Source organism: Rhinoderma darwinii, chromosome 7 (assembly GCF_050947455.1).
Source record: "Rhinoderma darwinii isolate aRhiDar2 chromosome 7, aRhiDar2.hap1, whole genome shotgun sequence".
In the NCBI taxonomy this organism is placed as follows: Eukaryota; Metazoa; Chordata; class Amphibia; order Anura; family Rhinodermatidae; genus Rhinoderma; species Rhinoderma darwinii.
This window is the reverse complement of record NC_134693.1, coordinates 38,247,614-38,271,900: the sequence shown is the minus strand read 5'-3', so window position 1 is coordinate 38,271,900 and position 24,287 is coordinate 38,247,614. Positions and strand designations below refer to the sequence as shown.

At 38.6% G+C, this 24,287-nt stretch overlaps 1 protein-coding gene across 4 annotated transcripts in view; it reads right to left on the bottom strand.

Annotated features, from left to right (window-relative positions):
• The window catches only part of ABCA4 (ATP binding cassette subfamily A member 4), a 134,047-nt gene that overhangs the window by 40,425 nt on the left and 69,335 nt on the right, over positions 1–24,287 (bottom strand). For 2 of the 4 annotated variants that reach the window (XR_012849982.1, XM_075833185.1), the window contains exons 16-32: positions 20,971–21,192; positions 20,584–20,788; positions 16,808–16,891; positions 15,457–15,522; positions 14,986–15,174; positions 14,497–14,674; positions 12,658–12,789; positions 9,374–9,513; positions 7,998–8,135; positions 7,623–7,816; positions 7,419–7,503; positions 6,260–6,465; positions 5,390–5,438; positions 4,301–4,384; positions 2,036–2,247; positions 1,322–1,446; positions 477–575 (exon numbers count right to left, since the gene is read on the bottom strand). Coding sequence is in view for 3 of the 4 variants with exons in the window: in XM_075833185.1 (XP_075689300.1) it covers positions 477–575; positions 1,322–1,446; positions 2,036–2,247; positions 4,301–4,384; positions 5,390–5,438; positions 6,260–6,465; positions 7,419–7,503; positions 7,623–7,816; positions 7,998–8,135; positions 9,374–9,513; positions 12,658–12,789; positions 14,497–14,674; positions 14,986–15,174; positions 15,457–15,522; positions 16,808–16,891; positions 20,584–20,788; positions 20,971–21,192 (2,408 nt within the window). In the remaining variant the exon portion in view is untranslated. The remainder of the gene's footprint in view (positions 1–476; positions 576–1,321; positions 1,447–2,035; positions 2,248–4,300; positions 4,385–5,389; positions 5,439–6,259; positions 6,466–7,418; positions 7,504–7,622; positions 7,817–7,997; positions 8,136–9,373; positions 9,514–12,657; positions 12,790–14,496; positions 14,675–14,985; positions 15,175–15,456; positions 15,523–16,807; positions 16,892–20,583; positions 20,789–20,970; positions 21,193–24,287) is intronic. The other 2 variants (XM_075833188.1, XM_075833187.1) reach the window with 2 other exon arrangements.

The following is a 24,287-nucleotide window of genomic DNA, read 5'->3' as shown; positions in this document are numbered from 1 at the left end:
GAGCAGAGCTGCAATACTGCAGCATGGCCGCTATACTGTGACCAGAGCCATCTGCTTCCGGCACGGATAGCCGGTGCCTAGAGGCAGCCGGAGCAGCTGATCGGGGCAGGGTCCGATAAGGTCATCAGTACAAAAAGCCGCCCCATGCCCGGACAATCTCTTTTAGTCTGTTTGGCGGCAGGGAAATTATCACCACATGGACCCTATAAGAAAGAACATCTATGAGATGCTTTCTTTTAATCACATCTGTGGGTGCCATTGTTGATTTACCTTGCTCGTTCTATGCAAATTAATGAACTGAAAAAGCAATAAAGCAATTCTGATCAGTAGTGAAATGTCTTTGGCATTTCTAAAAGAAAAATTTAGCTGATTCTGACTTACCACTGCTAGAGATTTCTGAGTTTTGCACTAAATTCTTACACAGCAGTCAAAAAACAAATCCATATTCATTGTTATTGTATACACTTATTTCTTACCCTAGAGACAGGTCTTTCATACAGCGAGTTCCAAAGCCCGGACTATTCAGGAATGCATTTGATATGGGCACTACCTGCTCACTGCCCGGCTGCTCATTACTAAAAGGAGTTGTGATAAAATAAACCAATTAATTTTAAATATCTCTAAATTCTTTAAAAAGAAATAATATTTTTTAATAAAATGTATTTTTAGACAGTTGCACCAAACGCACTGATACAAATTTTATTTTTATTTTTTTTTGAAACACAAACTATTTTGAAGGTGTACATAAGCTTTAAATTAGAAAATATAACAAAACAAACCTTAAACACAAAAAGTAAGATATTGATGAGGCCTCAAAATCAGAGATTTGTCAGATGTTATAATATGGCATGAGCAGCAAAGTAGTAAAATTATGCACTATGACTCATTTATAGCTAATTTACTAAACTGTTACAATACTTGTATATCATATTGACAATAAAAGCCGGCCATAAAAGATGTTAAATAAATTCTCATTATATTTCTGGAACTAAAACCATTGTTTCTAACATATGGACATATTTCCACTAGGTCGGATCTGGGTTGAATGTGGACCCCCACCGAGCAATCATTGATTGCCTATCCTAAGGATCGGTCCTCAATGTTTTACTCCCGGAAATCCTTTGCAAGCTCGGAGCAGCAATGTAGAAATGCCATCTCCAACAAGCACAAGTTATGGCTATTTATTAACTAAACTGCTAGAGAAACAGTTTGTAAGGGCTATGCAAGGAAACTTTGATGGCAAAATATGATTCTTCAATGCCATGTTGCCTGCCTCTGGAATATAATGTGGGGATATCACTATTTTACAGGTTTCACTGACCTGAAAAAACTATACTGTTGTCCGTAGATCCACGGATGAAGTGTTAAACTGGGGTATTCACCAAACGAAGGAACAATGAGAGTAAAGATTAGAGCCAGCAGCACAAAGCTGGCAGGAAGCACAATCTGCAGAAAGTTAAAGGTAACATTGTCAAAGAAAAGATTAGTGTGCACAAGAATGAGAAATATGGCACAGCATAACACAATAGGTGTTCATATACTGCAGAAATCCACTCAAATTAATGCAATGCCATGCAGAGTTAATTAATGGAGAGAAAAGCTTTAGCAGTTTATCTCCCTCAGTGTCTGTTTGAGAATCAGATGTGAGAGGGGAAGAGGGAGGAGGAGGATCAGCCTGTGTGTGAGACTCATGCTGTGAAGGAGAGAGAGGAAGCAGCAGAGGGGAGGCATCTAATTGGCTCAGACCATATAGCACAGCTCTGACATCACACCAGGAACAGCTCATCCACTCCACAAGTATGGTGAGAGTATGAAAGGAAAAAGCCCCAAAATATGCAGTTTATATATGTTTCTGACTGCACTATATCCAGGGCGACCTTATGTTGGATGGTGCCACCATTTTATATACATGTATAGATGCCTAAGGATGGATTGTGGTTTATTTTGTAATGATTGGAGGACTTTAGGCAAGGAACAAAGTAAAGAAGGGGGTAGACGGGAAAAGAGTCAGGGAGGATAAGAGGAGGGACATTACCTGGGCAAGAAAGTCTTTATGACTGCGAGTTGCATGTTGGAAACGTTTAATAAGAAGGGCTTTAAATTGTTGGTGCAGAAGATCACTGCCCTTTATCTGCCGGGATCCTTTGCCTTTAGTTTCTGTACGACCAGCCTGATCATTGCAGGAATCAGGTTCAACCTTTTCATCCCCACCTCTCTGGGGCTCTTTTCTCAAACACTTAGCTTGGTCTGGTTTGGAAGATAGAAAATAATAAAATTATATTTACGTAAGAAATGTACACAGTTCAGTGCACAAAATAAGAAAAACACAACATAATTTTAGGCAATTGTAACTAAGGGCAGAAAGCTATTTGGCCAACAGCATACATACAATACACTTTGGCATAGTTCATTCTGGGCTATGCAAATAATAAGAGAAAAAGCAGGTACCCTAAAAGGCTGCACTGGGATAGGCACTGGAACCCACACAAATGTTTTTTGTAAACAAATATAATTGTACATTTTATCATATGCAATACAGGGATTATACAAGAAAAGTGGCCAAATAAAGGAGTTTTTCCTGGGAATTTAACATTCATGGCTTATCCTTAGGACAGGCCATCAATATTTCTGATCAGTGGAATGAAGGAATTGGAGCTTCGACTCTCCTTCATTGTTTTCCCTGGTACGTCATACATACGGTTTTGGATATGCCTGGCACTGCTGCTGAATCCTATTCACCTGAATGGGATTGAGCTGTAGTACCAAGCACAGCCACAACTGTATGTATGGCGCTGTGACTGGGTTAACAAGGCAGGGGTTGCAGCTCCAGCTGGAGAGCTGCAGCTCCTTTATTCAACTGATTGGTAGGGTTGCTGGGAGTGAGACCCCAACCGATCAAACATTAATGGTCTATCCTAAGGATAAAACATCAATATTAAAATCTCCCAAAAAAACTTTAATTTCACTGTGGCATATAAGGTACACGCACATGGTCTAGATGTTGGCCTTGAACAATATTGTGTTGATTGTGAGTAAACCTCTATTTCACTAATACTTGTTCTAATACTTAGACTGCATGGTTGTAGCATTTGTAGGTGGTAAGCGGGCTAGTGCATCTAATAATAGTCATAACATAGGCAATCATTTAATCTGCAGGCCATGCCCACTTTTAGTCTATAGTTTGCATGCCTCACCATACATGCAAAATTAGCAGAAGCAGAAGATACACCTAGGAATGTCTTGCAAGCATTTTGTTCCAGGTAATAGATAAGCATGGGTAAACTGGAGAATGTCTGGTTGTTTACAAGAAGTTTGACATCTACTGTATTGTTAATTGTTCTTCCAAACAGAACATAAATGTACTTATTCCCACAGTCATTTTACAATCTGACTCTATATGTGTCTTTTATTATAAAATATTAACATTTATGATCTGCTCACTAATAACTACTCTTTATTCAAGAATATATTTGCTACTATAAAATATTATAGGAAAGTGAGGGAGCCAAACCATTATTTTTGTAATAATAAGCTAGACTTGGGAATATAATATTAATACTGAAAACCATATTATGAATCCCAGTGTAACCAAATCTATCCAACATAGTCATAAAAGGCAACACAAGAATCATAGAGAAATCATAATAGGCATTAGAGAAATAGTAGTCAAAAGAGAACCACCTGAAGGCTGTTATCAGAGAAATGTGTTAATCTTCAAACACAAAGTCTGTAGAAATGTTGGTGTTAATAAAAGAGTTTATCCGAAATGTAGCACCTAAGGCCCTTTTACACCGGCCAATAATCGGCCGATGCAGCGAGCGCCGATCAACGAGACATTCCTGTCACACGTAGCTATGGATGGGGACGAGCAGTCGTTACTCCGATCGCTCGTCCCCATACATTAGTATCATGTCGGCACCATGTCTTTCTGTTTACACAGGGAGTTGTGCTGCCGACAACAATAATACTTTACTTTTTTAACGTTTGCTCGTTCATCTGCTGATCGTTCTATGAAGCTCGTCTGCCTGATAATCCCCCAGCGTAAAGCCCCTTAACGCTATAGTTGTAAAATATTGAATTATAGAGATTAACCAGTGCCCCTCACAGAGGATCGACCTAATAGAACTTGTACCCTGTAACCTCACAGACCACAGACAAAAGAGGAATGTTCTTTATAAGAAATGCTGTACGTGTTCCCGAGTGAAGGGAATAAACCTTCACATAATCCGGTAATTGCTGGTTAAGATGAGCAAGAACAGACATTCCAATCAGTTTACCCATCTTATTCTGCCTGAATCACCTTTATTATCGATATTGACAACTGTTGACTTGTGATCCACTGCTAGACTGGTTCTGGATTTCCTTTGCTGTAACATCCATTCCTCTGGTGTTAAGATCAGATGAAACAAAAGTAAAAAAGTAGAGCAATTCATAAACTCATGAACTGTATAAAAACTGCTAATACATGTATTGTCACTGGGATCTGGAGCAATGATATAATGAAAGGTAATAATGCTTTAAGACTATCTTAAAATGAAGCTAAATCAGCTAGCCTAGGGTATTCATTTTGAAGACTTATTTAGATTAAAGAATCCAATAGAAAATATAAAAGTAATTCAATTATAGATTGTAGGTGGCACTGGCAATAGAAAGGCATATTACGAAGTGATACCAACAATCAGTAAAGCTGACCATACCAACTAGATTACAGTTGGCTGAAATTTTTCCCAATGTCTTCCGAAAAGGTAATCAGTCACGTTGGATTTTTTCATGCTGGTAATCAACGAAAATTTATATTTGTATGACCTGGTTGGCACATTTTGTTTTTCTAACACTTTTTTTTAAGACTATGTTTCTGATCTGCCAGTTCAGTACATCATGTTGATGGTCGGATGATTTGTACGAATGATCTGATATACGATTTTTCAAACGCGTGGTGTGTAAGTCCATCTTTAGTCATTATTCATCCTCTTACCCCCTGACCAGAGGGGGAACATCATTTGCTTTCTATGAACAACATAGATACTAAACATGACTCTCCACGCACCATACTGATCTAGATCTGTGGTAGCACTCTATCTCTCTACGACAGAGAACCATTCTCTGCCCAAACACCCAGTTTTACTAGATATGGAAAAATGGTCCAATGAAATAAGAAAGATTTATAATACCATTTCAAAAAATTTACTTAGACATTCTACATCCTCCCTTGCTTCATAGGGTTAAGTCCCATGATATTTTGGGAAGTAGGTGTTGGAAGAAAAATAAGTTATGATAAAACTCTAAGAATTTAGATCACCCAAAAGAACTATGTAGTTTGTAGGAACTCTGGTTAATTTTCAAATGTATTCAATAATATTTTGCCAAGTAATAGAGAAGAAGCCAATACCTGGAGTTTCTGTTCCAGTCACTGAATCTGCTGTAACTTTTAAGAAGATCTGTAGAGATAAATATTTAAAAAAAAATGTTGTGTCTTCTTTTGGGGTCTATAACAGTACTATTGTGTGGGAACTGTGGGTATAGTTCGGAAATTATAAGGACGTATTAACAACAGTCTTTTCTATAACTTTTGCTTTTTTGACAAGTTCTAGATCTTTTGTTTGATCTCATTCATTTTTAACAGTAGAGTATCTTTTCTCTGGGGATCTGTATATTACTGGAAAGAAAAACAGAACCCCTACACACTTTTTAATTCAAGGCTACACATAGGATTCACATATTAAGGCTGGGTTCACACGACCTATTTTCAGACGTAAACGAGGCGTATTATGCCTCGTTTTACGTCTGAAAATAAGGCTACAATACGTCGGCAAACATCTGCCCATTCATTTGAATGGGTTTGCCGACGTATTGTGCAGACAACCTGTCATTTACGCTTCCTTGTTTGACAGCTGTCAAACGACGACGCGTAAAAATACAGCCTCGTCAAAACAAGTGCAGGACACTTCTTTCAGACGTAATTTGAGCCGTTCTTCATTGAACTCAATGAAGTTCAGCTCAAAATTTACGGCCGTCAGAGAAGCCTCGCAAAATGCGAGGAGGAGCATTTACGTCTGAAACGAGGCAGCTGTCTTCTCCTGAAAACAGTCTGTCTTTTCAGACGTAAAAGCCTGCTACTGTGTGCACATACCCTTACAGTGCAAACACTAAAAACAGATGCAAATATATACACTTATACAAAATATTTTTTTTTATCAAAACTATATATTGCATGTTTAAGTGATATGCACAGTACTACAATTCACTTATATTGGTTTACCTCTTCCAATGGTGTATCCGAGATTCCAAAACTGCTCAGTCCCAGGTCCCCCATAGTCTCCTCCAGCTCTCTGAACAGACTGGCATAGGCTCTGTATTTGAAATCTTTACCAGGTAGTAGATAAATCAATTCCTGCCCAATGCTTTCTATGAGCTTTGCCTCAGGAACATGATGATGAATTAACTCAGTCAGTCCAGGAATATCACCTGTAAGAATGGAATAGTAATATTTGATAACCCAGCACTATTTTTACCCAGAGAGAAACAGCAAAGTGTGTGGTGGCACGGTGGCAAATGCCGTTAGATTTCTCTATACGTATATTGAGTTGGGAAATAATCACAAAATGTTGAATATTTTTTGTGCTGCAGCTCTGAACTCCATGGTGAAGAAATTGGCAGATCCATGAATCATGTCAAATCCATGACAATATATATATGCAGGAAGAAAAATTTGGTGGACCATAAACGGCATTGCTGGTAAAAAAAAAGGTAGAAGCAGTTCCAGTGTTTTGAAATACAAAAATAAATAATTTATTGTAAAAGACTACGCGTTTCAACGCTGAACCAGCATCTTCATAAGGCCAAGTGTCATCGTTTATTGTCCACCAATTTTTTCTTCCTGCAAATAATTTACCTCCGGATGGGACCTGGCTGTAGCGGTCTAATGATACCTATTTCATTATAAGTCTACAACAGCGTTGTGCCTGTGCTAGCACAACACCAAGAAGTGAGCTCAATTGACTTTCCTCTATGTTATTCCATTACTTTTGGTGATCTGCACTATGTGGCGCCGTGCGTTTTTTGCTTTCTTCTCCAAATTCATGACAAATCAAAATAGGGCTCCCCTCTTGGTACTTGTTTGCATTCTGGGCAAGCTTTATTCAAAAATTTCAGCACTGTAGAGTCTGTGTTTGGACAGAATCCTGGGACAGAAGTCAGAGGGGACACAAGACAAAGAGGGCAGCACATATGTTTTCCTTGCATTGCAATTGTGCATATACATGACTGCCGTATGTATAACAGAGACCAAAAGCTGTCGTCTTTATGCAGGAACTTACTGCATGCCACACAAAAAAAGGCATTTAATGTGGTGAACCTATTTTATCAGTATGTAGGGAATCCATTCACAGTTCTTCCGAAACATCATAAAAACATCTTACCATCTAACTCTTGCTCCAGAGGATCTTCTTTGGCTTTAGGAGCACAACTTGGACAAGGGCAGGAACAGTCAGAGCGACAGGAAGCCTAAGAATGAAGGTGAATACCATAAGTCATTGTAAAATACAAGACCGGGAAGAACATGCCATGTTACATTTGGGGGTAAATTGAGTAGTGTCTGTAGAGGAAAACATTTATAAACTTACGGAATCTTTCTTTACTGGGTCTTTCACCTTTCTCATTCTCCTGACCAGGGTTAAGTAGAAGCCTGTTCCAAAGCAGTTCTTCAGGAATAAGGGTGATCCACTGCAGTAAAGCTTTCCTTGAGAAATGATTGCAATTCTATCCCCTAGGAGATCAGCTTCATCCATGTGGTGAGTAGAGAGAATAATGGTCCTGCCTGGGAACAATAACTGTTACCCACATATATAATATCTTCTGAGAAACATGTTTCAGCTGTGTATAGTTTACATACAGAACATATATTGTAAAAATAACCATAAATAATTAGCCACAATTCACTATTATTGTCTGAGTATTTTTCATACATTGGATAGTTATAAAAGTCTAATAGGGCCTACCTGATCGGTATTTTAACAACAAATCCCAAATGGATCGTCTAGAATAAGGGTCTACACCAGATGTGGGTTCATCCAAAACCACAACTTTAGATTCGCCAACAAATGCCATGGCAACAGATAGTTTTCTTTGCATTCCACCTATAATTAAACAAAAACATTGCTTGACAGAAAGATACATTGAAGGCTATACTGGAAACCACCCCCACATATCGCAAGCTTTCTGGATGAACATCATTTCACAAAGTAGTATGCTGGTGCCCCAATTTTCCATGTTTTCAAAGCAAAGAGTATATTGGTGTCATGGTGGTCACAAACCAGGTTGGTTGGTAGTAAGACCAGAATACAGTTCAGATATATGATCCTACTCCCTCTGTCTTCTATCTATCTATCTATCTATCTATCTATCTATCTATCTATCTATCTATCTATCTATCTATCTATCTATCTATCTATCTATCTATCTATCTATCTATCTATCTATCTCTCCATTGATAGACACTGGCATCCTTACGCTCTGTTGTGCCCTAAGCAGTACCTTCTGTTGGCGCTCTTGTATAGTGTACTGTCATCCAATAAACAAATACCTATAACGTAGTGTCTAAATATCAGTGTCATAAAGCATGGTGCTCAAAAAACAGTGCCATAACTTGGCCAAATAACATCCATCCAGCTGTCTAAATAGCAATCCTTTACAGTACCGCCGCCACCCCCATACACTGCAAAAATAATATACTGTGCTAAGTAGGAATGCCAAACAATGACTAAGTAAATACCATTACACAGTGCTCAAATAATTATAGATTATGTATATCTACTACTTATATAGCAGCAACATATTCCACAGCGCTGTACAGAAGTTGTCCTCACTCACTGTCCCTCATACCCTATCTGTATGTATTTGGAGTGTGGGAAGAGCTGGAGTACCTGAAGGAAACTTATGCAAACACGGGGAGAACATATAAACTCCAAGCAGATAAGGTTGTTGGTTAGAAATAAACCTAGGACCCCAGTGCTAATACCATCACACAGTGACGAAATAACACATGAAACACGAAGTAATCTAGCAACAGCGCTGTACAATGGTTACATAATGCTGCTATACAATTGTGGGTTGAGAAGTGGTGGTGGTGGGTCTTTCAACAAGAGTGGCTGATGCACACCCCTAATTCTGCCTCTACTTATAGATATATTACAATTAAATCTTTGTGGCCAACATATTATATCTACACTTATACATGTAAATTATGTTCTGGGATTGTGAGCTCAAGCCTGAGGTTTTTTCCGATGAACTTTAAGGGTATATTAGGGTATAATGTCATTTTAGAAGTCCCATGTTTGACTACTGAGCGATATGCTCATGAAAATGTGACACAAACCTGACAAGTTCTGAGCTTCCTCGTTCCTTTTGTGAGGAATTCCAATATCTTCCAGCATTACTTCCAGTTCCTTTTCAGCTTGGCTTTTTGATTTACCCTTTAGTTGAGCATAAAACAGAATGTGTTCTTCCACGGTTAAGCTGTTAAAGTAAGAATTTTGCATGTGACAGGGATAATCTTCAAGCATTTTTTTTTTACTATTACTTTATTTCTAGAACTGTCAGCTCATTCAGAAGACAAGACAAGCTAGGGAAAATGGCAGCCATGTTGGCAGTACCCAGCTTCCTAACAAACAACTCACTGACTAATATTTACTATTGGTTTTTTCATTTTTTTTTATTTTATGAGGAACCACTACATTAATATTTCCATGTATTGTTGAGGTGAGATGGGTGAGTAAGATTTCATGTTTTGTTTTTTTAGGGAGAGGGGAGATTGTAATACCTGCCAATTGGAGGGGTTGACAGTGCAATATCGGAAAATGAGAGGCAGGAAGGGTGGGGCCATTCCTAAAACCTACCACCCAATAGAGGGGCAAAATAGCTGACTCAATAACCAAGAGGCGGCACAGGTAAGGGTTAGGGGGCTGGAGCCATTACATAGCAACTATTTGCCCTGTGGATACATGGTGATATCTGGAGTCTTAGGAGCCATGATGTCCATGGGGGCCACAGTAGTGTCACTATGAGAATATTTTGAGGGTTGTTATCTTATCCATGTTACTGGAATACACGCACAGCTGCCACATTGTAATACCCCCATTTATGGATGGTTAGGAAGCAATGCCTAGGACATAGGCCACAACAGGATTCAATATTGCTCTAGGACAATGTTGTATTTGTTATTGTGTGGCCAAAGCCCTAAAGGGTTAGTTTAATGAGCCAACTTTGTCTTGAAAGTACACCCATAGATGAGGTCTTTGGGGGCTAAAAGTTGTATACACTTAATTGTTGACTTACCCACTCAGCGGTGCCCATCCATGCCGAAAAGCAGCATGGATGAGATACGTACAGTACATACGGAGAAATCAAACGGTATGTAGACCATGCAGCTGTGTGGTCATTCATTTTACGCAGCTGTCAATGTGACTTTAAACTAACTGCTTTTATTTTTCCTCACATTTTTTCCTTGCTGACCTATCGTATTTAAACACTTGTAGAAAAAATTTAAGTGATATTATTTCTGGCTCGAGCCATCTTCTCCCACTCCTATTTCCCATTATTTTCACAAGAGGTTATGTGCAGTTTTCACACTTCTTGAGAAAACCATGATGATGCCGGTAAAACAAGTATTGAAAGGTCAAGTGTTGTGTCTGGTCACAAGCCAGAGACAGTTAAGTTGCAGATCAGCTATATTTACCATACTTTAATAAATCTTAAGTCTTCTTTGTAGGTGTTCTCATACTTCTTCTCAGAGAAGGAAGGTCAAAACAACCCAGGGAACATTTTTGTAAGAATAACAAAAATGCTGAGAAAAATCGAACAACAATTTTGCATGGAATATTAGAACAAGAATGAAGCTTACTTTGGATGGGACTAGAACCACTAGCCCTAAATTGTATCTTGTATGTATGCAGAATGGGGTTCATCTGCAGGAGGGCCGTACCTTAAAGCAGAATGATGCAAACGGAGTGAAATCTTTCTTACGGAATGTTCACACGAAGATTGTTGCAGGCAAAACATTCTGCCTCAAAATTCTGTCTGGAATTCTGAGGCAGATTTTTGATCTGCCTGCAAGCCGTTTGCTGCATTTTTCGTGGCGGTTTTTGCCCGCAGTCATTGAGCGCCGCAGGTAAAAAATGCAGTGAAATACGCTTTCTCTGCCTCCCATTGATGTCAATTGGAGTTCAGAGACGAAAACGCCTGAAGATAGGGCATGTCGCTTCTTTTTCCTGTGAGTTGTTATTTTCCGCTCGCGGGAAAAAAAACACCTTCGCCTCCCATTGAAATGGGAGGCATTTTTGGCCGTTTTTTGGTGCGTTTTCCGCATCAAAAAACACGTAGAAAAACTCAGTGTGAACTGGCCCTTATTATTCATTCTTGCAAAGGAAACTTAAAGGACGAGTGTCGCAAAAAAAATTTTTTTATAGCAATTTGCTTTTAGTGTTTTATTAAAAAATGTTTTATTTATTTGTGTGTTTTACTTTTTTTTATTTTGTAACTTTTTCTTGTCTATGGGTGCTGCCATTTTTTTTTCCATCTCTGCATGTGTCGATTAACGACACATACAGACATGGAATACGGCACATACAGCCCCATAGAGTATCCGTTCCATCCACTATGCTGTACGCCGTCTGTGTGGGAATGGCGCATGCGCCGCTCCCACACAGTCCAAATTGAAGGTCTTCGGCCGAGCGACGTCCGGCGCCATTTTCTTGTGGACCGGAAGCCGCGGCCGGACAGTAAGATTACTACTTCCGGTCGCGGCTTCCGGACTTGTGTTCTGAAGCAAGCACTTGGAGCGGAGGGAGCAGACGGAGCGGACGGACCGGAGGGAGCGCCGGCGGCAGGAGCAGGTAAGTTATTTCTGTGTATGTTCGTGTTTTAGTGTGTGATTACTACTGTATGTAAACCTACTACACTGTGTGTTAGCTCAAAAAATGGCGACACACAGTGTAGGAGGGTTGACCGTTCAATCCCCTCCTTTCTCCTGGCACTAGCCAGGATAAGGGAGGGGGGATTCTGTGAGCTCACTAGAGCGAGTGTGTATTCTCAAATTTTGCAGCATAAAGCAATGTGGTTGCTTTACCACATGCCAATGCTGCAATTTTGGGAATTGCTCTATCTAGTGACCAGCACTGGGAAATGTTATAAATTAGAATCAAATTTATAATATTTCCTGACTCGTGAAAAAATTAAAAAAAATTAGAACAATGTTTAATCATTTATACACTAACTGTTTAACTAAAAAATAAAAATAAAATTCTAGCGACACATTCCCTTTAATGCAGCAGTGCAAACTGGAGTTCAAGTGTTTACAAAGAGGAGAAGAGGCTCATAGAAAAAAATCAAATCAAAATGAGGACCATTTCTGGGTGTCCCCTGCGGGTTTGTGCTTGCAGTAACCCCTATCCTGGGAAAGGAGGGAATGGTGCTAAGACTACCTCTGTATCTATGGTAGGAGAGAAGTGTGTTGTGACCCTTCTTTCTGCCAACATTTTGTATTTGGACAATGTATATTGACAAAAATAGTTTCATTTACAATTATGATTAATGTTTGATCCTTATTCTAGATTTCAATTGTTACTATATAATTTTGTTACTTTTGGCTGTTTAATCTCTTACCGATGAAACAGAATATTGTGCTGAGGACACATGCCAAGACTTTGCCTGATGGAATCCATATGAGTCTGAATATTTCTGCCACGGACCCACACTGTACCAGATGTAGCTGGGAACAAACCTGTTATTATAGACCTAAGTGGAAATAAACAGTAAAGAAATCAGCATTAAATAATAACAATTGTAAGTGCACAAGCATTTTAGCCTATATAAAAGAAGAGAAAATGTGTTCACAAGAAACCATAATGATTTCTGAAGGGAACAGCCCAAATAAATATTGTTGAATAATAAAAGCCAAAGGGCAAAGAAGTCATAAATGCTAAACAAAGGGTCTCTAAAACCAGATTTTTAAAGGGTTTGTACAGGATTGGAAATACATAGCTGCTTCTTCCAAAAATAGCGCAATCGCCATTGCCCTATTGTACCCCTGAGGATGCCATCTCGGCGAAACGTGTCAGGTGGGGGGGGGGGATTTGTTGAATGTTTTTAACATACCATCAGTTTAGACTCTATTCTGGGATATCGGTCTGCAGACGCTTCCCTCTAGTATAGAAAGTATATTCTACTGCTGTTAGCAGAGACTGACCATTACATCTATATGAGTGATAATGTTTCTGGGCTCATAGGCTGATTTTAGAATATAGGCTACGTGCCTTTAATAAAGGTTATTTTCATTATGAGGAATTATGTGAATAGAACAATTCAAAACCTTCTGTTAGTAGTGTGGAAAATAGGGTTATCTTGCCTTTATGGGCAAATTGTGTTATATCATAAAATTTACTCGCCACCTATTAGGTCAAATATTTTTGTTTTATTTTTTTTTTTTTTTATTGTATCAGTGGTATTGCAGCTTAAAGCTTCGTTCACATCTGCGTCAGGGCTCCGTTCAGGTGTTCCATCTAAGTTTTCCGACAAGGGAACCCATGAACGGAACCCTGACTGAAACAAACGGAAACCATAGGTTTGCATCACCATTGGTTTCAATGGTGACGGATCCGGTGCAAATGTTTTCCGTTTGTCACCGTTGTGCAAGGGTTCCCTCGTTTTGACGGAATGAATAGTGCAGTCGACTACAGGATTTTGTCAAAACGATGGAATCCTTGAACAACAGTGGCAAACGGAAACCTTTTGCATCGGATCCATCACCATTGAAATCAATGGTGATGGAAACCGATGGTTTCCATTTGTTTCAGTCAGGGATTCATTCAGGGGTACCACTGATGCACTGATGGAAAGCTCCGATGGAACTGGTGAGCGGAGCCCCCACACAGATATGAACGAAGTCTAACTTAGTTGAAGTAAGTGGGGCTGAACTACAATACCACACTAGGGAGCAGCCATGTTCTTCAAATCCTGTATAATCCATTTAACCCCTATCTGCATCATGGCATACTATTGCATCGTGGTGAAGTGATGATTGAAGCTGTTCCTGACCATTTAACCCCTTAGATGCTGCGATCAATCACGATTGCAGCATCTAAGACGTTAAACAGCTCATCACCCCTAACGCAACGCGATTTGGGGGGTGCCAATGGTTGCCATGGCAGCCCAGGGGCTTAATGAAGGCCCCCAGGGCAGCCTTTCTTCATCTCCTGTTAAGCCCTGCCTCTGGCAGGACTTAACAGGAGCCTGTAAAAATGACAATATACTTTAATACATTAGTATTGCAGTGTATTGTACCAGCAATCCAATGATTGCTGGTTCAAGTCCCCTAGGGGGACTAATAAATTGTGTAAAAAAAGTCATAGCCTTCTACTAATCTAGCCTTGCCCAACATTTCTCAGCAGAAGATGACCTGACCTAATAGATGGTAGTATAGTATGGAAGATGAGCGTTACTTACAATACTGTTGTTTTCCCAGCTCCATTATGCCCTAAGAAAGCAGTAATCTGGCCTTCATAAAAGGTGATATTCATCCTGTCCACTGCCGGCTTGTAATTATTTTTATAGACTTTAACCAGATCTTGAACACACACTCCGGGGATCATACCAGGAGGTTCAGGCTCAAAAAAGGAATTTGCTGAAAATGAAACAGAGATAATAAATACTCTCATTTTATACTTTCATCCCTTAAGTAAAATAAAGGCAGAACTTCGATCAGAACTAGATCTGTGACACAAAAACGCATCTCGTGACATGCATTTACTGACCACAATGTCTAAAATTACAACTAGTGGCCGATGAGTGTTTCTTGGGCTGGGAAGACATTAGATATTTGTCACCTGATCTAGGTGATTTTGATAGGATATGTCATTATGTCTAACTGCTGAAGACATCCCAGACAACTTTTTACTATTATTACTAGCATTATTCTACTGTTACTTTCTTTACCGTTAGTCATCTGATCCTTGTCCTTTCTTTCCTTCTCTTGTTCATCCTTCAGTTGCTTCTCTTCTTTCTCCTTTTCTTTCTTTACTTTATGTTTGCATCTATCTTTAGCTATAAGTTTATTATCAGAAACTTCTTTGGGATTCTCCAATTTTTCTGGCTGGGCTTCTTTAACTTTCTCTGGAAGCTTTTCTAATGATGAGGATACAAAACAAATGAAACATATCCAGTCTTATTAAAAGTTCACATGGTCTCCATTTATATCCACAATGAAAATATCCATTTTAAATATATAAAGGAATGTCCGAATGTGGAACTTCAAGTCATTTCTGGCACAAAAATCTCTATAGTAAGAAACAGACAGGCTTATAATGTGCCCCATAAACTATGGCAGCATACCTTAGTCTATATTCTGTCCAAACAACCACACATTTACCCGAAATGTGTGGTATGTTTCTCTCTACCCATCCTTACCTTCTGCGTCACCTTGATTATCTTCCACATGTTCATGAATTGAGAGCTCTGTTTCTACAGAATCAGCTGTGGGTTAACAATGAATTTATAAACACGCAGTGTATAAAGAAGTTGGAAAAAATGTACTGCTAGATTGCAAAAGTGATGAAACAAAATAGTTTGTAAGCAGTTTTTCAGTCATACATGATTTAGGGCTATACCCATAGCCACAGAGGCGTTTCTATGCTTTCCTACATCTGGGCAGAAGATTTGGTTTGCATCCCTAACCCTGTGTCTAAATACCCTGGCCGAGGCAGAGTGGCTTGTTGGGACCCTCTTCGGCACCCAACAACTAGCCCCCCCCCTAGCTACGCCCCTGCCCTACCAATTTAATATTCTTATGCCCCCACTCCATTTTAAGGGTATGCCGCTTGCTCCCCTTGAACACAAGTTTCCATATTTCTGCCAACTTTTACAGAAAATTACTATAAGTGACAGGTAAATATTCACAATCACTGTATTGTAATATTAAGATAACAATGTGAATGGTGGCTTGTGTTACAAATTCTGAAATACACAATAAAAAGCAACAGCGTCTACGGCTACATTCAGACAAGCGTAGCTAAACTTGGGCTAACCTTGGACGTGAAAGACTGCAGTTTTTCACATCCGAGGTGCACCAGTGCGGGGCGCGTTGTCACAGATCCCCCATAGACTAGATTTTATGGGGGATGCATGACACGCAGTAAAATAGGACATGTCCTATTTTTTCACGGACCCTTCACACGCCCCGTTGAAACAACGGTCGTGTGAACAGCCCCATTGAAGTACATGAGTCCTAGTGACAGTCGTTGTTTTAACAGCCGTCACAAGGACTACATATACGCTCGTCTGAATGAGCCCCAATACAAAGGTCATGGGTTTTGTGTCCAAACGAACAGCTGGTAGGTATTTATGGGATTATGAGTCAATAGAACAGTAGCCACTGTACTGCTAATATTACACCAATTGTTAACCAGGAAGAAACTTTTGTTCCGAAACGCTATCCAGAGATTTGGCCTGTTGATCTCAATAGATATTTCCAATTACATTTGTAACAACAAAAATAACCCCTTCAGACAAGCTTATCTCATTCTACTTTGCACTAGAATTAGCTCTGTATCATTGTACTTGATTTTTCTCATTAGCATCAAAGTAATTCTGGTGACTCAGCTCTGAGTAATTCCATGATCATAATTACAGGCCGATTAGTAGTTCAAAGCCACTCAATAATATTCCCATTGACTGTACTGGATCTAATCCATTTACTAGGTCACACAATGACTGTACATTGTATGTTCATCTAACAAGATTAGCACAGGACATTGCTTACCATCCCCTTCCAAGGGATACTGAAACTTGCACCAGTATGTTGGCAAAAGTGGAAAATACCATGGCTTTGGTATGCCGTATTCACCTAAAAAACATAAAATGTTATATTAGTGGTGAACAGATATAGCAGGTTTTAATATTAACCTTGATTGTAGAAAAAAGAAAATCTTAAACATGCAGTCATTATTAAAAGGAAGAATGTATTAAATGATCGTTTACAGTCTAATTGCTGTAACATTCCCATAATCTGGTGTCCATGGAAGCAGCATCTTCCAGATTATCAATTGGTTTATCTGATAGAATAGTGCAGTAAAAATGATGTTTAATGTTAGATATAGTCCAGGATTTAGAATAACATTCCAATGACAAATAGTGTACAACCTAAAATAAAATCTTTTGCCTTTAATATTTGAGATTCTCGATCATAAAGCAGTGTTGGGAACAAATTCGGGACAATCAATCAATCAATCAATCAATCACTCCATAAATTTCCAGATCATTAGATATTGGATAAAATTAAAGTGCAAGTTCAGCTTTTAGACAAGTTGGGACCAATAGCTATACAATTTAACAAATATACCTTTTTATAATCCTTCCTTCTAAATTACTTATTTTGCCTCCTTAATGCTGTTTTACTCCTGGATGTATTTGCTACTGGTATATATAATTATGTAGTTAACTAGTGGACTCTGACTACAAACAGTCCCCTCTGTAGTCAGGTTCTATTAGTAGAAGCTCCCCTTAGGCTCCCCAGCACACAATTTTTCTTTTTAGTGACTTATCCTGCAGCTGAATGTTCTCTCATATGTCACACAGCAGGTTGCAGTGACTGAGAAGAACCCTTTGAGCAGCAGCAGGGAGAAAGGTAGGACAGCAGAGTTATTACAGACTAGAGTGGTGAGAGGAGGTGGAAAGAAGTCTCTGCTGCCTAAGTGAAGGAGAGAACAATGTCATACAGCATGTATGTGTGTAGTATGTGCCAAAATAAAGTATGCTGTGATAATACCTTTCTTTATATTATAAAAATAATAATAAAACAATAATATTTTATGACAGAGCAGATGTATAGAGGTCGTAACACTACAGATACATAGAAATACATGGATTTTCCTATTAGAAATTGTAAAGTATTGTAGGGAATGTTTTCATTTTAACACAGCATGGCTAATCCACAAAAATCCCAAAACAATGTAGTTTATCAGGGCTCAAGTGCACAGACCAGATGGGTTCTGTCAGCTAGTAAAAGTGAAGAAAGATAATGAGTGCGGGAGTAGGGATGAGCCAAAAGAGATTCATTTATGGTCCTCTTACACGGCCCGTCCTGGGCCCTGTAAACGAGACCGTGTATACATTCTGATGAAGAAAAGTGTAATGCTCTTGTAAATGGGGAAACGAAATAAGACAAGTTGATATTTAAAAAAATAAGTATCACTAAAAAGGTTTTCCCCTTCTGCCTGGTTTAATAAATGTTACTGCTGGATTATTGAATACACCAGTATTTATCAAGAGATTAATCAGAAATCTTATTATACATTAGAACCTTTTTAATTTTTTCTGTAGACTTGTCTTTGAATAGAATAAAAAGATTTAGGCCCCATGCACACGACTGTAAAAAAAACTCCGTAATTGCGGACCGCAGTACGGGCCGCAATTATGGACCTGCCTGGTTCTATTGGCCGCGAACACCTCTCCGTAGCGCTACGGATAGGTGTCCGTGCCGTAGAACCATGCCGGGAAATATGGAGCATGTCCTACTTTTCTGATGTTATGGGCAATAAGAATATAGTGAGTGACCATTAATATAGGCCTTATGGATTCTTTCAAAGTTCTTTTTTTTTTTTATTGTTTTTACTCCTCGATGCAAGACAGAATATTCTGGTGAAGCTCTATATACATTATTTTACTAAATGAACCACAGGGACTGTAATGACTCAAAAACATAAAGAAGATTAATAAGTATCCATGAATAAACAGTGCCAAATGTCTGGCTTGCACACTGCTGACTAGAAAATATAGATATCTTACACAGGTGAATTTAGTAGACCCATAATGTCTTTTGTCTAGTAGGACATGGCATTAACACGTAGATGATTGGATTGAACAGGACGCAGTGCCCTTCCCGCAAGAAAGGGGGTGCTGCTTGGCCATTCTTGAAATTAGTTCACCTCTTTTGTGCCTCACACAAGCTGGCCAAGAAGTGAAATGTTCTCTTATTTGTATAATTTTCAGTCCTGTGTACCAATCAACAACCATTCTCCTTGACAGCTCCAACAGATCCCAGGAGCCATCACCATAAAGTTATTAACATAAAATATGCCATAAATGTCTGATATGTGCAGGTCCCACCTCTGGGAACAGCACTCATCTCCAAAATGATAGCCTCCGTCTGACCTGGTAAGCGGCCTTGGAGAATGAATGTAGGGGTGACCGTGGACGTCTCTCTCCATTCATTTCTATGGGAATTACCAAAAGAGCTAAGCAAGTGTCCATCTCTCCATTTAATCTGGACACAGCAGCAGGCGGCCGTAGATGTCATAAATGTCTACGATGGGAATAACCTGTTAAAAACAAGCAAAGTCGGTGCTCCATTCATGCGTGTATATAGTGCTAGATGTGAGCTACAAGTTTATATATTTCTGTGTATATGTTTATGTGTGAGTGAATAATGAACGTGCTTGAGTGAGTGCAAGAAAAGATGTCTCTGTGCGTGAGTCCATGGGACCATGCCTGTGTGCATAAGCAAGTTAAAGAGAGGATGTCTTTGTCTATGAACAAGCACATGGGGGGATATGTGTGCGCTTGAGCGAGCGCGTGTATAGTCACTGGTTCGTGTGCATAAGTAAGTGGGCATGGGTGGATGACCATGTGAATAAGTTAGTGTAGAAGTAGTGTTGAGTGAGCGCATTAATCAGTGTCAGTGTACATGAGTGGGTGATGGTGTCTGAATAAGTAAGCATTCATATGTCAGGCCTTGGCTTTCTAGAAGTGTAAGCAAACATATGCAGGGCCCTGACTTTCTGGATGAGTGAGTGTATACCTGGTCCTGCCTGTCTGGATGAGTGAGTGCTCACTTTGGCTTCAGCTGCCTGGATAAGTGAGAAAGCCCTGTCTACAATAGAAAGGCTCACACAGGGTTCCACTCAACCTAAAGACACTTTGATTAGTACAAAGAAATGAAATAAAATAGTAATATACCAAAATAATACCAAGTCAAAATTCATATGAAAGATATTTGTGTGTAAAAGTTTTAGATCTAAAGTTGGTCATAAATATCCCTGATACAATGACTGTAAAATGTTGAGGGACCCTTTAAATTTGTCAGCATCCACCAACATTTATCTAGTGTGAATGACCAGTGTTAGTTACCAAATAATATTATATAAATCATACTGTGATGCACCAACAACATTCATCCACTTCTTAATATTTCCTTCCCTGTCGAGGCAAATGAAAAAGTCAACCGAGGCAACAGATCTCAGCATATGGTCAAAGTATTGTGTCATACCTGTATACTTAAGGGTGCAAAGCATCAACGATACTACGTGATAGACAGAGAAAAGGTGTTTGGAGGAGAATCCTGACCAATCATGTGGTGGCCCAAAGCTACATCAACAGGATTAAAGGTGACAAAACAAATGGCCATAGACACACATAGTGATGTAACTCTTGGCAAAATTATTATAATCACTGACTAGGATCATTTTGGTTTGTATCTGTTCTGCATTTGTGCACTATGTGAATGAAACACATTTGTCCCATGCATATTGAGTAGCATACCTGGAAACACATGGTCTATATACCATGCAATAGTCCAATATACAAAAGAATCAAAAAGCATCATGATTATGGAGAAGAAGAAGCTGTAGTCATCCCCCTCCACTGGGCTTTTCCGTATGTTGCCAAATTGTAACCCAAGGCCTTGCTCCTCATATCTGGATAAATATTCGGTTCCAAAGCCAAACGCAACAGGTGACAACAAACTCTGCAAAACAAATGAAACGCACAAATAAGTTCAATAATGCGGAGGATTTTACAAAGGATAAGCTTGTCGTGTCTAATGTCTAAGAACTTGAATCTAGTACTGGTACTAGTGTATTATTGCAAAATCATTCATCTAAAAGTCTGCAATGGCTGTGTTCTATGAAGTGCTGCACAGTGACGTACTGCCATAGTTTTCAATCGGAAAGTCATGCGGTCCTGCCAAGCGAAGCACAGGATGTGCGGCAAGTAGAGTGTGAAATAAATAACTCCGCTGCAGGCGGCTGCCAGGTTGGCTTTAGAGAAGAAGACACTCATGAGGAACCCTTGCATGATGGTGGACAGCGTGAAAGCCATCAGAAAGAGGAACAGGATTAAGGGATTGCTGTAGTGAAGGACTCCGCCACCCTGCAAACAGAAAAGGAAAACCAATCAGCGGGAGCTCTTTATTGTATGGAGCACAAAAGAATGAAGGAAAATGAGATTTTGACACATTTTAGATAAGAAAGGAGCGGAAAGAAAGCAGAGCGTCTTGCACAGAACACTTGACTTATTGGATGTATTTGAAGAGTCTGGTACACTAGTATAAACAGAATAGAAGATAAAACCCATATTATAGTTGCATGAATTATCCCTATTGTAAACTGCGAAGAACAACAGTGCTTTTCTGAAGAACAGGTCAAATAAATAATTGGTAGCAGGGAAAATCATTATAAGCTGCTCATATTCAGTCTGTGCTGAAAAATAAAGTTTATTTTAATTGTTTCCTAATTGGCGACATGATGTAGCTATAACACAGAATATTTTAGATAACTTCCTGTTATGTCTAGAATAACTTGTCTCTTCCTGGGAGGGGGGGGGGGCGTTACACAGTAGTATATGGGCAAGGATGGTAGTTATATTTCTATAATAAAATATCAGTAACACAGTATATATGCTACAATGAATTCAGAAAGTCTTCAGTCCCTTTCACTTTTTTTTACATTTTGTTATGTTGAGGCCTTGTGCTAAAATAATAAAAAAGAAATTCCCCATAATTCTGCACTTAATACCCCATAATGAAAAAGTGAAAACAGAAGTTTAAAAATGTTTGCCAATTTATTAAAAATGAAAAGCTCAAATTTGACATGGACATAAGTATTGGTGCTTCTACTTAGTACAAAGTAAAGGGTCTGAATACTTATGTCAATGTGAAATTTTAGTTTTTCCTTTTCAATAAATTAGCAAAGATTACTAACATTCTGTTTTCACTTTGTCATTATGGGGTATTGAGTGCAGAATTATGGGGGGAAAACGTGAATTTTTATTTTATTTTAGCACAAGGATTCAACATAACAAAATGTGAAAAAAAAAATGAAAGGGTCTGAAGACTTTCCGAATGCACAGAATGTAATAATCAAATTATTCTAATAAAAACATAAACAATGATACATTACATCAATTTGATTAAGTGTTAGGGAAGACTTGTCATCTCTCCTGACATTGTTTTACTTGTATTCCGCATGATATAACAATTCTGGAACATCTTTTCTTAGGACTCTGTATTATGCAATTCATATGTTATTCCTACTGGAAATGTATGAATACACTGATAGTTGGGCGTTATTATTCCCCTGGTCAATAGGGTGTGTCCCTATTAAAATATTAGATCTCTGTCCTCTGAGACCCAATTTACTACGCAATAAGATTTTTACCACTTCAGATAGTATATGAACTTTGAAAAGTGCGTTTAACTTGTCAATTATTTGGACCCAATAGCGGTGAAGCTTGGGGCATTACAACATCATAGGAATTCATTTTGCATTCAAATTTTTACATCTAGGACTCTCAGAATCACTTTTGAGCCCAAACTGAAAGAACCGCTTTGGGGTGTAGCACACCATATATATATATATATATATATATATATATATATATATATATATATATATATATATATATATAGTATAGTATACAATTGCGACATTCTACAAGATTCCTGGTCGTCTCTGCCACCATTTCTAAAATGTCCTCCCACTTCCAAGATCATGCCAAATTTCTTTTTGATTCAAAATTCACAAAACATTCATCAGTGCTACAGAGGTTTGAAAAGTACAAAAAGGTAAAAGACTGAAATGTTAACGCCCAGAATAGTAACTATAATGAACTACATCCAGCTACACTTTCACCAGAAATAGCCTCCCCAAAAATTATTTTTGTGTGCATCAGTTCAAAAAACTGTCAGGCAAATTAAAGAGAGTTTGTGATAATTTTCTGATCACTGGGGGCTCTACCAATCATGAGAATGGGAGTCCCGAACCCCCCAGATCCTCATCACTGCAGTGAGGAGGGGGGTACAGTGCATAGGTGATAATATATTATACTGGGAAATTAGAAAAAAACAATCAGTTTTTCTCATAAATGACATCTCTTTTGCCTATGGGATGTCTCTGGTATTGCAGTTCATCCCCATTCACTTGAATGCGGCTGAGCTGTGACATTAGACACACCCATGGACAAGAGTGGCGCGGTTTTGGAAAAACTGAAGTCTTAAAGGCATTTGATTTAATATAATACGATTAATTCTAATTATTTATGAAAAATAATTGTTACCCTACAACTACAACCGATATGCTAATACATCACGTTATACCACAATTTAGGTATATACTAGGGTACACATTTTTAAGTATAATTTACTATAAAAAGACTATATATATAGTCTATATATACATATATATACATATATATATATATATATATACTATAAAAAAACATTTTTTTCTTACTCTGAATTACTGTGTGTATGTATTAAAGCTGCTTCTCTTTACAGCGGACTCTTATCATATTGTTGTATCTGTATGGCCTGACATGGATTTCATGAATGAGTCAAAATTTCCCCGCAATCTTTACATTTTCTAAGAATATCAGTTGCTGGAAGTCTTGTCTTTACATTCCAGCACACATACCCTGATCCAGCTCCAACTACCTTTCTTCTTTGTCAGATCTGACAGAACTGATAAAGCACGTAAAGAATGTAAAACACAGGTAGCCGGCGTCTGTGAAAACCGACAAATAACTACAACCAATTAGAAACAGTTGTTTCCTCAAGAAAATGTATAATGGTAACAAGCACGTAGCTGCAAGTGTTGTACTGAAATATTTTCGAATTGTTATGACCCTTTTTATAACATGTTGTAATATACCAGGGTCCAGGCAGCTAATGGACAGAACAATGATCTAAGTTATTAATACTGCCCTGCGCTCAATGGCCCACATTTATTATTCACTTTACAACTGATCTTGAAGAAAATAGCACATTTAAAAAAAATTGCATCTAAAATCGTAACAAATTTGGTTTTCTTACTCCAAAAAAGTAAACAGGCGAGAGAAGTGGGCATAGTCAAGATGTAAACTGTCCTATCCATTTAGATTGGGGCAAAATACGCCATTATTAATAAATCTAGGTCAAAGTGTTGATCTATCCGGGGAAAGTCAGTTTATACGTTTTGTTGCTTACAAGA